This window comes from Gadus macrocephalus, chromosome 4 (genome assembly GCF_031168955.1).
Source record: "Gadus macrocephalus chromosome 4, ASM3116895v1".
Taxonomy (NCBI): domain Eukaryota; kingdom Metazoa; phylum Chordata; class Actinopteri; order Gadiformes; family Gadidae; genus Gadus; species Gadus macrocephalus.
Window position 1 is genome coordinate 19,819,911 of NC_082385.1, and position 15,924 is coordinate 19,835,834.

The window sequence follows — 15,924 nt, forward strand, 5'->3', positions numbered from 1 at the left end:
CCCCCGCCATCCCCGACCGACTCCATCCCCTCTCTCTGCAGAGACCCGCGAGAGAGGTAGGACGCCGGCCTCACGCCTCGTCCACGGAATCCCTTCCCCCGGGGACACCGGGCACGATAGACAGACTAGCATTAGACATCGTAGGCCCCCTCCCCAGAACTAGCCGAGGTCACCGCTACATACTGGTCATGGTAGACTACGCAACCCGCTACCCAGAGGCCGTACCTCTCCGCGCCGCCACAGCCAAGGCAGTGGCAAGAGAGTTAATGACGTTATTTAGCAGGGTGGGAATAGTTAGGGAGATCCTGACAGATCAAGGCTCCTGCTTTGTCTGTTACAGATCCGCCACCTCCGGACCTCCGTCTACCACCCCCAGACCGACGGACTGGTAGAGAGGTTTAATCAGACCTTAAAACGCATGCTGAAAAAGGTAATGGAGGTTGATGGAAAGAACTGGGACCAGCTACTCCCTCACGTCCTGTTCGCCATCAGGGAGGTACCCCAGGCCTCCACCGGCTTCTCCCCGTTCGAGCTACTCTACGGGAGACGACCGAGAGGGCTCCTCGACATCGCCCGGGACGCCTGGGAGAGCCAACCCTCCCCCCACCGCACCATCATCGAGCACGTGGAGCAGGTGCGAGGCCGGATGGCGCAGGTGTGGCCCGTGGTCCGGGAGCACCTCGGACGAGCCCAGCAAGCCCAAGCTCGGGTGTACAACCGGGGGGCCCAGCTGCGCACCTTCGACCCGGGCGACCAGGTCCTCGTCCTCATCCCGCCCTCCGAGTGCAAGTTCCTGGCCAAATGGCAGGGACCCTATGAAATCATCGACCAGGTGGGCGAGGTCAATTACCAGGTACGGCATCCGGGGAGACGCAAGACCACCCAGCTATACCACATCAACCTGCTGAAGCGGTGGCAACCACTGACCACTCCGCGGGATCCAACTCTCCTGACGCTGGCTGCTCGACTACCCCCTCCAGAGGTCCCAGTGGGGGAGCTGCTGAGCCCGAGCCAGACACAGGACATGTGGGACATGGTGCTCCAACATCTGGATGTCTTCTCAGAGTGACCCGGCAGGACCACAACCGTCAGCCACGACATCCGGACAGAACCAGGAGTCAGAGTCCGCCTCCGACCCTACCGCATCCCGGAAGCACGGCGCGCCGTCATCAGGACAGAGATCGCCCGCATGCTGCAGATGGGGGTCATAGAGGAGTCCCATAGCGCCTGGTCCAGCCCGGTGGTTCTGGTACCCAAACCAGACGGGACCTACCGGTTTTGCAATGAGTTTCGCAAACTGAACAAAGTGTCTGCCTTCGACGCCTACCCTATGCCACGGGTAGACGAGTTGATAGAGCGACTGGGCCCGGCCCTGTTCATATCCACCCTAGACCTCACGAAGGGATACTGGCAGGTCCCCCTCACCAAGCGGTCCCGGGAGAAGACGGCGTTCGCCACACCAGACGGGCTATACCAATACACCGTCCTCCCGTTCGAGGTGCATGGGGCACCCGCAACCTTTCAAAGGATGATAGACCGGATCCTACGGGCCCACAGAGAATACGCCATTGCGTATTATATAGATGACATTGTAATACACAGCAGCACCTGGACCATCCATCTCCACCACCTCCGAGCCGTCCTGGGGGCGCTTCGAACCGCCGGCCTCACGGCCAACCCCAAGAAGTGTCGCCTGTGCCTGGAGGAGGCCTCCTATCTGGGCTATCAAGTCAGGAGGGGCTGTGTGAGACCCCAGGACGAAAAAGTGCAAGCCATCCGGACCTGGCCCCGGCCAACCACCAAGAAACAGGTGAAGTCCTTCCTGGGACTAGTCGGGTACTATCAGAGGTTCATCCCCGCGTTCGCAACACTGGCCAGCCCCCTCCACGAGCTAACCCGGAGGACTCTACCCGACCAAGTGAAGTGGACGGAGGAGGTTGAGGAAGCCTTCTCCCACCTACGCCAGGCTCTCTGCACCGAGCCCGTGCTCATCACCCCGGACTTAAGCCTCCCCTTCTTGGTACACACGGACGCGTCTGAGGTGGGGCTGGGAGCCGTTCTGTCTCAGGTCCAGTCAGGAGAGGAGCATCCGGTGACCTTCATCAGCCGGAAGCTCCTGGCCAGCGAAAGGGCATACTCAACGGTGGAAAAGGAGGCGCTGGCAATCAAGTGGACCCTAGAAAAGCTCTGTTACTACCTCCTCGGTCGGAACTTTAGCCTGGTCATCGACCACGCCCCCCTAAAATGGATGGCGACGGCCAAGGACACCAACGCCAGGGTGACGCGCTGGTTCCTGGCCCTGCAAGACTACCGCTTCCAGGTGGTCCATTGACCCGGACGGGCTCACGGCAACGCAGACGCACTGTCCCGAAGGGACGCCTGCCTAGGGCTAACAGGTGGAACCCCCGGCTTGCTGCTGAGGATGGGGGTGTGAGGCAACCCCACGCCATTGGCCAGGGGCCAGCCGCTTCAGCACCCTCCCCGTGGACGGGTGGTGGAAGGAAGATACATCCCCCTCCACCCAGCTGCACTAGAGGGAGCATCAAGCGGGCCCAGGCAATCAAGAACATCGGGGGCACCTGGGGGACGGGGTCGAGAGAGGAGCTTTAAGGGCTGGGGACGGGGCAGACGGGAGAGAGGGCTGACCGGGAAGAGACCTGTTGTTGACCCGACGTTACTAAACAGAACGTTTCCCCCCCCCCCAGGAGTGAGCCGGAGGCGTCGGGTGCTGTTTCCCCGCCGACCCCGAGGAAGGGCTGGACCAGGAGGTCCCACACCCTTATTCCCGATTTCGGAAGAACCTTAGTTTGTGTATGATTTCCCTTTTTGTGCTTGGACTTAAAATAAAACCCGTTGCACCGCAACCCTGCTTCATTCATTAATTCCCGAATCCCCGCTCGCCGACGAAAGGGGTTGCCACAGTGCGCAATGTGCGTGCGGAAACTCTAGTTATAATAATAATAATTACAATAATCTCAATATTATTTAATAATGATAATAAAAATAACAAACATAATCTTATTATCTGGAGGCCTGTGGGCATGATATGGCAGCTGAGATCTGGATATTAGTTTAAATATGATCCTTCATGTGTAGGTTATTCTATTCATACATTGGCCCTCATTTATCAAACGAGCGTACGACAGAAAACTTGTGTAAAATGGACGTACGCTCATTTCAACGTTGAGCTTGGCATTTATCAATTTGAACGAGAGCGCAGGCTGCGATGAAATCTCACATCAGGTCTGAGCTCGTGTACGCAAGTTTTTTTGGCGCAACATACGGGTATTTCACTGATGAATAGTGCAGCACAAGTAGCCCATGTTGCACATCTGTATTAATTACTAAATAAATTGGAATTAGCCCAGCCGTTCAAACAATTACAATCAAGTCAGGCCTAATTAAAAACAGTATTGCTATGAAAATAATTAGAATGTGACAGGTGAAATGTTTATTCAGCTGTCTATATAAACAGGAGCTTTGCCAAGTAGGTGGTCGAGTCTCAGCGATGGCAGATCTGGCTCTGTTAGAGGACCTCAACGCACGTCTAAGACGAGAGAGAGTTTTTCGAGACCGCGCCGATTTTTTTAGGGAGAGCGATGAATGGCTCTTGAGTCGTTTTCGTCTCCCAAGGCATCTCCTGATGGAGCTATGCAATGCTTTGGAGCCACAGTTAAGGCGAGAAACGAGGCGATCAAACGCAATACCTGTGCCAGTGCAGGTGTGCTCTACCTTGGGGTTTTTGGCCACCGGGACCTTTCAACGGGAGATCGGGGACAGGTCTGGTATTTCCCAGCCAAGTATTAGCCGAACCATGCCAGCAGTTTTGGCAGCTATAATGTCCCTCTCCGAACGTTATATTAAATTCCCATATAATAACGATCAGCAAACTGGAATCAAACAGGATTTTTATGCTATTGCTAGGTTTCCAAATGTGATTGGTGCGGTTGATTGTACCCATGTGCGTATGAAGCCACCATCTATTAATGATTACGCGTACATCAACCGCAAAAGCTACCATTCAGTTAATGTTCATATTATTTGCGATGCCAGAATGTCAATCCTGAACATGGTAGCCCGATGGCCTGGGGGCACGCACGATTCTTTTATTTTCCAAAATAGCAACGTTGGGCATCGTCTACATCAGGGCGCACTACATGGTCAGAGCCATCTCCTCGGTGAGTTACGCTGCAGTCGCACTTTTTTTTCTCGAAAAACGTTTAAGACATCGCACTAAAAGTTTGATGTGATTCATCTAGGTGACAAAGGCTATGCCCTGAACGAGTACCTGATAACTCCTCTGGCTCATCCGAACACGGATCAGGAGCGCAACTTCAACAGCGCTCACACGCGCACAAGGGCAACAGTGGAGCGATGTATAGGCCTACTCAAGGGCAGGTGGATGTCCATCGGGTCAGCGGGGGGAACGTTGCTCTACAGCCCAGAAAAGACCTGCAATATTATTTTAGCATGTGGGGTTCTGCATAATATGGGGTGCCATTTGCCGACCTGCAGCCAGATGACCCGATGCCCAGAGATCCCTGGCCACAGGCGCCACATGCTCGAGCTCTACGACGAAGGGAGGATTTAATTCGGCTCTTCTAATATTTAAAGGGTAAGCAATAAGTTTATCTTTTGGTTAAAAACAAGACGGAGATCAAAGTACAGCAAACACATGTATTTATTCTTCAAATTCTCATTGATTAGTTTCAATGTTTCATTAATCGCTAACAGAGAGTTATTGATGTCCACCATTGACCTGCATATCTCTGTTTGTTTGTCCAGGACCTCTGCAGTCAAGACCGATGAGTGCAAACCAGCAATTCGGCCAGACACGCGTTCCGGCTCCTTCGGCGGCGGCGGCCCTTCCGTTTCTTCAACTGGGCTTGGCTCTGTTCCCATTTTGGATGAACCTGCTTGCATTTCATCTTTAAAAATAAAAAGCAATCATGAGATTATTTGTGCCATTACTTTGTAACACGGAAGCTGTAGATATATATTTTTTTAATAATTGCAAAGGCCTTTTTACCTCCATGACTGGTCTGGAGTGCATCGGTGTCTCCTCCGCCACTTATGCCCGAAATGGAGGGAGACCCGATGAGACCAGCCACTCGCTCCTCAAATGCCGTCAGTTCAAGGCTAGGGTCCACCCGGCCTCCTCCCGTTTCTTGCTTGGCCCGCTTCACAGCCGCAACACGTTTTTTGGTGTTGAGCTTCATGTCGGACCATTTTTTCTTCACCTTATTCGGAATAAAATAACTTTAACGCAATGCAAACAATAGCATATATGTGAAATGTTTTAAGCTGGATAACAGAAATGTTACATTTAATTTATTATTTAATTAAATTAATTAACAAACCTCTTCCGTAGCCCGATGAACATTGGAAACACTATTCACTGCAACAGTTATTTCCTTCCATATGGCATTATTTTGCTTGCCTTTAATGCAAGCTTTTAGGCTACCAAACAAAACCAGACGGTTCGCATCCACCAAAGACACGAGCGTCTCCATTTCGGTCTCCAATTCCTCTTTTTTTTTGCCGTAGGACGTTTCTCCATGTCGTAAAATTTAGGGGCGAGACTTCTGAAGACGTGCTTTTATATGGGCGTGTTACGTTAATTGATCGATCTCAGCCGCCGTATATATCAACACCAAGATCCTTCGTACGCTGGGATTGGTGTGATACGAAAGTTTGGTGAATCTATCGTAAGATGAATCATGCAGTGGCGGCGCCAGAAATAATTTGTTGCAGTTGCTTAACAGTTGCTGTATGAATTCAAGAGGTTGTGTGGTAGAAATTAGTGAGTATATTCTATAGTAAACCATGATTATTAATAGGCTTAATATTTTAAATAGTGGAAAACACATGACGCCTGAGTCAGGTTTCACACCAGATGGTAGGTACGCAGAAATGCCCTGGGAACTGCAGGGTCAAGTCATGTTGACCTCCACCTTTCAGGCGTGGGTCATTTTGACTGACAAGCCTAATCCCTGCGTACCTCAGACCGGGGCACGGTTGATAACATGCTGAGATGAAGAGACAAGGCGGAAAACCTCATTAGGGACAAAGGGAACCTCCATTGGATTTCGAAGTTCCTGTATGTGTATAAAGGAGGGCTGGGACCGAAGTCCAGCCAGTGACTTTGCAAACTTACTCAGGCTGTTGTCGATGTTGTTTTTCTGCACGATAAAGTCTTTTGTCAATTCTTGCTCCGGACCCCTCGATTTCTTTTGCACTCTCTCTCTTGAATTAGTCTAAGTGTTTTAAATCTCAGTTAATCTTCATTAGTTGCTGGTCAAAAAAAAATAAATAAATAAATAAAACAGAATTTGGCAGAGGCACGGCTGGGAAGACATTTTCGGAACGGGTTGGGGTGGTTGCGGTCCCGTACGAGGCAAGTTTACAGTACAGTAACAACACAGACTAATCGCACCACTGTGATTGAGTGTGATCGTATCATTTGACAGTTCAACGTGTGCTATCTTTCTCCCTCTCCCTCACACACGCACAGACATAAAGACGTAAAGACATAGAACAATATAGAGGAAGATCTTTAAGAAGGCCAACATGAAAATAGCCCAGCGGCATGTACACATTCACTGCTAGTCCAGGTGGCACTGCGGCCACACGACATATAACAAACAACATAGTTCTCTCAATCAACAGCCCGTCAGCAGTCCCCCAACTATAAGGTTAGCTGTCCTGTCAATAGTGGTGAATTGCACATCTCAGACCCACCGTCGCCACGGTACATTCCAAAGCATTCACATTAGTTGCGCGATACGTCTCAAATGTAGGCCTATGTGGAACATTAATACAATAGTTGCTATTATTGTTGATACTATTATACTTCATAATACTTCTATTAAGGGCGGTTCATACCAGGCTACGATAAACCCATCCTTTGGCATGAGCCAAACCTAGAATCTAGTTCTACTTCAAAACAAAATCACATGGGCCCCAAGTCAATATGCTGCGACGGGCAAACTTAATAACCAAACGGCCTACCTTAAATCGATGTCTTGATCACAGGACGTCTTGCAATATTCCACTTTAATCCATACGGTTTAACACACCAACATTGCTAGCAAGCATGTGCTAACATTGTATTGCTAATTCAGAACTGTGTAGGCTACAATATTTTCTTCCGTTTCTTCAGACATTGCCCACATCCAAAATGTGTCATGTATAAATATATAAGCCTATGCTAATTATATTATTTTAACTAAAAGGAGGCACCGTATTACAACAAATTAATATATCAAGACACATCGTGTGATTCACAACACAAAATGAAAAAAGAACTGTTAGGAGATCTCACGGGAGTAGACTGGATGACGATCAATCCTGTATTTAAACACCAACTAGTAGGTTTAGTTGAACTTATTTAATACCATGTTACGGAAAATCGCATTATTTCAAATATGTTGTTTGAGTTTGACAAAAAATCAGGGGTTGCTCTGGGGTTTCTGAGTAATTGCTTGGAGTTGCTATAGCAACGGCAAGCAACCGTTTGGCGCCGCCCCTGGAATCATGCGTTCAGATTTGCACTCATTTCTACGTTCGTTTGATAAATGAGGGCCATTATGTGTATTTATACAACGGGGGGCCTAAATCCAGCGATCTGATTGGTTCCTAACTGTTGTATAATGAGCGTATACATAACTGCTATGACGCCCGATCATTTTGTGAAAGTATCACTCCGCGCCTTGAAGTGGAAACCGTTACAACCGATCTCTCGGAGGGACGCTAAAGTGTGTTGCATAGCGACCGTCGTGCATTTTGAAGGCAGCCAGGAGGGACTACTTTTTGGTAGTCTTTAATAAAACGGCTATTTGACTTTCTTGGTTTATTTTTAAATGTAGTGTGTCTATGACTTTCGTTTCGCCATAACAGTAACCGTTGTATAAAAGCAATAGATCACTTCAGTCAGTGGCATGTGCTCATTATACCACTGTGAAGGGGGTCGCCGGCCCTCCGCTGCGCGTCGGGGCCGGACAACGCCCCTTAACAGTGGTATAATGAGCACATACCACAGCCTGGCGTGATCTATTGCTTAATTATACAATTGAGTAGTTCAAAGATAGAGCAGTTCAAAGATAACCGGCTTATAGCCAGATTTCAGTGTGATGTTAGACAGAAGAGCACAATCACTCCCCCTCAGGTGCTGTATTACAGTGACGTGTATGGGTGTATTTTAAGAGCAACTGAGCTGCTTAGACCTCTCTCTCTCTCTCTCTCTCTCTCTCTCTCTCTCTCTCTCTCTCTCTCTCTCTCTCTCTCTCTCTCTCTCTCTCTCTCTCTCTCTCTCTCTCTCTCTCTCTCTCTCTCTCTCTCTCTCTCTCTCTCTCTCTCTCTCTCTCTCTCTCTCTCTCTCTCTCTCTCTCTCTCTCTCTCTCTCTCTCTCTCTCACAGCCCAGCACTGCTCGAGGCTGTAAAACCACAACAATGTCTGGACTTGCCTGAGAGTCAGACAATATGAGAAAGGACCTTGAAGTATTCAGAGAGCAATAAAGATGGTGAGCCAACCACCAAGAACCCTGGATTTCATTGAATGTTTACAGAATTTGTAATGTTTAAAGATTTATATTTCAGTATGGATAAATCCAACTGTGGGGAAAGGAGGATTCACAGCTAAATCTGAGAGCCGAAGACTCCATCAGTACAGCACAATGGGTGGAGTCCAGCTTTAATAATCCAAAAGATCTACCATGTTCCAATTTGAGAATATTGAGATAGAACGATTTTCTATCCTGTCAAAGTGGGCGTCGTATTCAAAAGATGCTTCCAGAAGTATTTTTTTTATCAAAACAACATTCACCCAAACAACACCTTCTAACTTTAAAATATTTTATTTGTATTAATATCCGATTACACTCAATATCAGTAGAAATTATTTATAATCCTCTCTGAGTTTACAAGAATAATAAGTGATTAATAATCATAGATAAATTAAACTAATTGATTGAAAGCCAACTGGACCAATAGCAGCGTAGGCATAGGCACACCCCCCCCCCCCCCCCCCCCTCCTCCACCACACTCCCAGATGTTGAAAGCTGGGAACATATTTAGCATGACACACATTGTCTAAATGTCAACGACCACTGTGTAAGTGAGTGTATCTCACTTACACAGACTATATATATATATATATATATATATATATATATATATATATATATATATATGTGTGTGTGTGTGTGTGTGTGTGTGTGCGTGTGTCTGTGTGTGCGTGCGTGTGTCCCAACAGATTAGTTGGGTAAGAGGGAGTTCATTGAGGTGATGGATGCACGGTTAATCCTTCCTCCTTTAGATACCTTAATCCTTAATGCGTCTCACCATTTTCCTTTAAAGTATTTGGACTACAATAGTTCTTGATCAGGAAAGATAATGACACAGATGCCCAAAGTGTTGGCAAGGGACTGATTTGATCATATATGTTGGAAAGAATGGTCTCACACGCTCTCCTAACCCCGGAGACGTCGAGGCTCTTGCCCTCACAGAAAACGGTTCCCACCCGCGCTGCACACAGGATAAACAGTCCAGTCACACACGCAAACTAATTTGGGCAACTATGTGAAGACGGTGCTATTTTAAGTAACTGTGTTTGATACCAAAGTACAACTCATTGAATCGTTATCTGTAGGCTATAGAAATCTGTAATAGAGCACATTAAGGGAATTTGTTTCTCTGGGGAATGTGCAAAGTTTGTGGCAGTTGTAATGATCTGGTTTCAAAGTATGTTTCAGTTCCAAGAGCGTTATTAACGTTATCAGGACAAACTGCACACAAAATACAGCAAATACCCAAGTGATGCTCAGTTACAAAGACTTTCCTCCAACTTTTCCTCAGCGGTAAATGCTAGCACCTTTGGTTCCCTTGAGGAAAGTCTGTTTATGGCAAAGTGATACATTCACACCCTGTAGATACATTCACACCCTGTAGACGGACTGGCCAGAACAAACAAAAAACACGATTCTGTTAAACAGTTTGACGCACAAGGTAGACCGAGTAATGTACATATTTAATAATAAACACCCAATCTTTTCTTCTGTCATTGTCCAAAGCACCAGTAGGCTGTAAGAAGTAGACTCACATCTTGAAAATATTGGTGTTAGAATACGATTTTCTTCTAAAATATACAAATAAAAGTATAGTAGGCCTTTGCCATTTGCTATATGAATATGACAATGAATCTATCGTGTGAATAAATTAGGATTTCAAGTGTTTCAGCTTCACCCTTCTGAACAACCGTGGTCGCTGCAGTAATCCCCAAGAATCACTGAGCCAACGTCTCAAGAGTGTATCATCTGTGAGCCCACACCCAGTCTCTGGACGGGCTCCTTCTGCGGGGATTAAGTGCTTTCAGTGTTTGTTGAAGTATTTCTTCAGGAGAGGGGTTCGGGGGAGTCAGGGCTGATCAGTTTGTTGGCCCTAAACATCTCCTACAGGTCAGAATTTTCCTCGGCAGGGGAGGGGGGGCGGTTCTGGGAGGGGGTGGTGGTGGGGCTGGGGGTCTGAGGGGATTTGAGGGGGTCCGGGTCTAGAGGTCGTCCAGCTCCACGTCGCCCTCCCTCGGCTTGCTTCGCTTGACCCGTGCCGGGGAGCGGCTTCTCCTTTGGCCGCGGCCGCTGACCCCCACACCCCCGGACACTCCGTCGGGGGGCCGTGGCTTGGGGGCCACGACCGGCTTGGGGGCCACAATCGGCTTTGGGGCTGCGACCGGCTTGGGGCCGGTGTGGGTGGAGGAGGCGGGAGGAGGGGAGACAAGGTCCTCCATGGAGCCCGGCTGGGACTCCACCGAGCTGCGGGTGACTTGCTGGGGGAGGCGCTGGATTGCCCCCGCCTCCTTCTCCTCCTCCTTCTCTGCATCACTAATGTCGTTTGCTCCGCCCGCTTCCGACGCATCGTTGCTCTCTGGCTGCCTCGTCTTACCGCCCAAGTCCTCGCCATCCGCCTCCTCTCCCATCATCACGCACACCGTCGGAGTCACTGCTCGCGCCGACTTGGGAGAGAAGTTTCAAAATAAAAGTTAACGCTTTAACCTCCCATTGACAGTGGTCCACTAGGCAGTCTAGAGCTGTGCTAGTAGAAAATGCTCATTTTTGGCATTTTTGAAAAAGTATCAGTATCAACACAGTACCTCTTCCTCCTCTCCTCCTTCCTTCTCCTCTTCCGTGTTGACCTCAACAGGGGAATCTTCTCTGCCCTCATCGTCACCTTCCTCCTGGGCTACTCCAATGAGCTGCTGCTCCTCCTCCACGGTGGTGGGCTCCTCGCCACTCGCCACCACTTCATCTGACGTCACTTCCTCTGATGCCTCCTCCTCTTCCTCTCCCTCCCTGCTCTCCTTCTTCTCTGTCATCTCTGCTTCCTCCTCGGGCTTGGAGTCGGAGACCATGCACTCTTGGCAGATTTCTTCCTCCTCCTCCTCTTCATTTTCCTCTTCATCGTCTCCTTCCTGTTGCTCTGATGTTTTTCCACTCTCATCGCCTTCATCAGGTTTCGTTACCTCGCCTCCGTCCTCCCCCTCCTCCCCATCTCTTACCTCTTCTACCTCCTCCGCCTCGACCCTCTCCTCCTCCACCTTCTCTGCCTCTTCGCTCTCCTCCTGCTCTACCTTCTCCTCCTCTGCTTCTACCCTCTCCTCCTCTCCTTCTTCCTTCTCCTCTACGTCCCCCTGGCACTGGCCACCACACTCGCCCGCCTGCTGTTCATCCTCCTCAACTTCCCCTCCTCCTGTACTTCCTGTCCCCTGTACAGCGTTTCCTTCCCAAGCCCCATCACCTTCATCGTCGACAGCCCCTATTTCATTCTCTCCCTCTCCTCCTTTTCCTGTTTCCTCCTCCTCTGCCTCCAACTCCTCCTCTTCTTCTTCTTCCTCAGGAATCGTCTCTACCATCTCCGTCTCCATCTCCATCTTCAGCTCCTCCTCTTTCTCCTCCTCCTCCTCCTGGACAACCTCCAGGTTGTTGTCCTCCCCCTCCAGCTCCAGTGCCCCGGCACCGTCGCTGTCGCCCACTGAAGGGTGCCCCTGCAAGGGTGAGGGCATGGCCCTGGGGGCCAGGGCATCGGTTTCTGGGTCCCTCCTCAGCTGGAGGATCTTGCGGAGGTCAAAGTCCATCCTGAGTGGCGCGGGCGTGGCTGGCGTGGGCGGGGTCCTGGCCGGCCGCGCGGCCAGCTTCTTGCGCACGCATGCGTCGCACGGGCAGTACTCGTCGTCACTGCGCTCGTCACTGAACTTCTCACCGTCGCTGAGGGAGTCGGCCGTCTTCGGCTGGTTCTTCATGACCTGGAAGGAGAAGGAGTAAGGAAGCTCTGAGTAAATCAGTTGGTCTGGTTTTATTCATGCATATTATTTTTATTTAGGTATGACATTTTAAAATAAGTAACATTTCAGCATCGATTCATATCTATGGGCAGAAGAGAAGAACACTAACCCCCAAAAGCTTAGCAGGTCAATATCATCTGCATGCATCTGTATTTGAATGTGTATGTGTATGTGTATGTGTATGTGTGTGTGTGTGTGTGTGTGTGTGTGTGGATGTGTGCTTGTGTCTGTCACGGTCAGTGATGCCAGTAACGTGTTACTTAGATTACTAGCCCTGGACCACTTTTTTCAGTAACGAGCATAGGCGTCGATTACGCCGGGGACGCGTCACCACCAGATTTCGTCAGGATTCATTTGTACCCACCACTTATAAAAAAATAAATAATAATCGAGTTGAATTATTATGGATTATTACACGGCGCTTCTACTCCGGCGCTTGACTGCTGTCAAGGAAAACAAAGGACTTTTTGCCTCTAATGACGTCTTAGGTATCACTCCTCAAGTAGTCCGGTAACTTTTCAACCCCAGCGTGTTCGGTTGCTAAGCGACATCAACGTCTTGGGCGGACTATTTCTCTGTTGATCAACACTACGAATGCTGGCAACAAATAAATTGTAAACAGACACACCATGTGAAGTTATTTTTTTGGCAAGTAGCCGTGTAATAAGCGGGATAATGTATAGAACGTTGCCGGTCATTAGGCCTATCGAAAATAAGCCCCTTCAGGGCGAAGCAAGACACCTTCGCTGCGCGTCGGTGTCCTGTTCACCCTGTCGGGGCTTATTTTCCCGATAATGGCCGGCGTTCTATGCATTATCCCTTACTTATTACACGGCTCTTCTCAATGGTGTTGACGGTCCCATTCACTTGCATGGCCCTTCCCAACGTTCAGCTGTCAACTATTTTTGTTTATTACACGGCTCTTCTCAATGCAGTGGAATGCTCAACGACTTTGGTTGACTATTTCTCTGCTGATCAACGCTACGAATGATAGCAAATACATTGGAAAAAGACACACTGTGTGAAGTTATTTTTTTCTATTTGGCAAGTAGCCTTTACTAATAATACCAATACTCTTTGGCTGGGATGATGAGGCATCAGACAATCAAGTCATTTTAGCCTGAATACATAGGTAAAAAGCACCAGGTTGCTAGTACCATGGACAGTATCAGAACCACTGGTGTAGCCCACTTATTTTTCAGTCAGTACACCCACTTCTAAATCCCCCCAGATGCGCACCATTCAGTAGTATCTGCAAACCAAATTGCCCACTTTTTCCTGTGCGTTCACACCAAACGCGACGGGGCGACAAGAAGTTTTGATTTGTCGCGCCACACTTTCGCCATGCACAGTCGAGTGCGTTCGAGAGGATTTGTGGCGAGACAAATTCACTCGAGTTGAAATATCTCAACTTTGACACAAATTTCGCGTGATGACAGCCAATTAGCGTTCAACAGCGTGGCCACTGAGTGACAGGTGTAACGTAACAGCCAATCAGCGTTCAACCGTCAAACTCATTGCAGTGCAGTCCGGGGTGAACTGCAGCATGGAGGAGAAAGTGATTGTTGCCGTTTGCGACTCCCGGAGCTCTATATATAATAGTATATATAATATAATTGTATAGATAATATCAGGGCCAAAAGCTCTGTGCGCCTCCGGATGGCCGTAGCGCGGGGAGCTCTTATAGCGATTGGGCTTCTCTGGGTTTGTTTACCGGCGTTGCTATGGTTTCCGGTCTTGTGTGTTCCAACCGTTTATTAGGTAGGCCAATCTAATAAATCTCTGTCTAATCAATACTTCATTCACTGCCTCTTCCGTGGTCATTACAATATTATGAATAGACTGCGTCGGGTCCTCCGACGTCTCTCCCTCTTCCACAAAAGGTAAAGACATGCAATGGTGGTTATCTTGTTGTGGCGCGACAAATTCGACAAAACTTGCACAGCGACAGATTATGATTTGTGGCCCGACAAAACTTTGGCGAAACGCGAACGGGCGACAAATGTCGCGTTTGGTGTGAACGCAGGATGGTGAAGCCATGACCAACGCTACTCTGCCTTTTATTGGCTAATACTCGCTGCCGTTACTGATTAGATTGTTGAATAATTTGAATGATCATGTTCAATCATCATTTGATATTTATATATTAGGGATGGGCGTGAGGAATCGATTACTCGAGTACTCCTCGTTACAAATGAACTCGGTTGGTGGACAGGCAAACTCGAGTTTGCATATACACACACAAACAAAGTTTTCTGAAGCAAATGTATCAATTTTCTGTCGGCGCCACTAACGCATGACGTGGGCACAAAGAAAATTAAATGCATCCATTTCCATGGCGCGTTCCGTGCCGTGTGCAGGCACGCCAGAATTCAAAAAGTTAAGAGATGGCGGTTAAAGCAAACCGCAGTGAAGAATTGAAATACTTTAAAGGAATAGGAGATCATAAGGTGAAATATAAAATATGCCAAGCGAAATCGAGCTACCAGAAAGTACTATGCGGCAACATATGCTCCTGAAACACAACGGTGAGTTCGGGAAAGCAGACCCGCAGCAACGGTGAAAGTGAAAGTGTGTCGGCTATTTTCACCGCCGCAAGACGCAGCTGTAATCCCGGGCGTGTAGAGAAGATCACAACGCTGAGTATTTCCATAGTGCATTTGCTGCCGTTTTATTTGCAGCTTTAAGCATTTATTTGCAATGTTTAGGCTACTTGTTTCGTTTTTTTTAAACTGTTACAGGCCTTGGTTCGACGTGATTTAAATTGTGAGACGCATATTTATTTTTGTAAGGAAAATGTTTTGAACGTTTGCAAAAATAAATAATGAATACTCTGATGACTCTGACTGTTTTGATGGAGAATAAGCATTACATGTTTGGTTGGTAATATTGCCGTTCATCATCAGGCCTATTCCTGCTGCAGATGCGTTGCATTCTAAAAATAGATTTGATTTAACGAGTACTCGATTGATCCTCGAGGAATTCCTTCGATCACTCGAGTTTGGAATTTACTACTCGTGCCCATCCCTATTATATATATATATATATATATTATCTATATCTAACTAGATGATTGATGTGGAAGAGAATGATGTGCGTTTTTTTAATCTAAGGTGAAATATGAACAAGGATGCAATGTCAAATTCAGATCTGAAGTATTTTATTTAAATAAATGTTAAAAAAAATTGCTGAAACACCATGTTTGCCTCATTTATATTTTACATTCATGCAGGCTGCCTGTGTGACCAGTAATACCTACAAACTGCTCCTGATCAAGTAATGTTCATTTTATAATAGTGGCACACTCTGGCCCAAGCTATGTGTTGCAAATCAGCTGTTCAAAGACACAGTTTACAAAATAAATTACTGACTTGCCAAGTGAGAGAATAGGCGTGTTTCCAGGAATAAGGAATAGTTCACTCAAAGTACATAGTTGTCTCTCACTAGTCTGTGGGCCAGTATTGGTTTAGTAATTTCATAATTCTTCCTCCCTGAGATCAAGCAGCAGAAATTATGTGACAATGAGCGAATACTAATATAATTTTTGGTAAACTAATAGAGTAGTCTCACATGTCACTGTTTCTAAAACA

The 15,924-nt window shown here is 47.8% G+C and overlaps 1 protein-coding gene and 2 long non-coding RNA genes across 3 annotated transcripts in view; 1 reads left to right on the forward strand and 2 right to left on the reverse strand.

Annotated features, from left to right (window-relative positions):
- Positions 1 to 3,161: 3,161 nt before the first annotated feature.
- Positions 3,162 to 4,955, forward strand: LOC132456306 (uncharacterized). The gene is made up of 2 exons (XR_009525416.1): positions 3,162 to 4,615; positions 4,786 to 4,955. It is a non-coding gene; the product is annotated as an uncharacterized LOC132456306 (long non-coding RNA).
- On the reverse strand, positions 3,279 to 5,505 carry LOC132456307 (uncharacterized). Its single transcript, XR_009525417.1, has 2 exons — positions 5,030 to 5,505; positions 3,279 to 4,928 (listed from the first exon to the last, which is right to left on the reverse strand). It is a non-coding gene; the product is annotated as an uncharacterized LOC132456307 (long non-coding RNA).
- Positions 5,506 to 9,458: 3,953 nt separating this feature from the next.
- Positions 9,459 to 15,924, reverse strand: part of rp1l1a (rp1 like 1a) — a 33,991-nt gene continuing 27,525 nt past the window's right edge. The window contains exons 6-7 of the mRNA XM_060049318.1: positions 11,147 to 12,295; positions 9,459 to 11,008 (exon numbers count right to left, since the gene is read on the reverse strand). Coding sequence (XP_059905301.1) covers positions 10,547 to 11,008; positions 11,147 to 12,295 — 1,611 coding nt within the window. The 3' untranslated portion in view covers positions 9,459 to 10,546. The remainder of the gene's footprint in view (positions 11,009 to 11,146; positions 12,296 to 15,924) is intronic.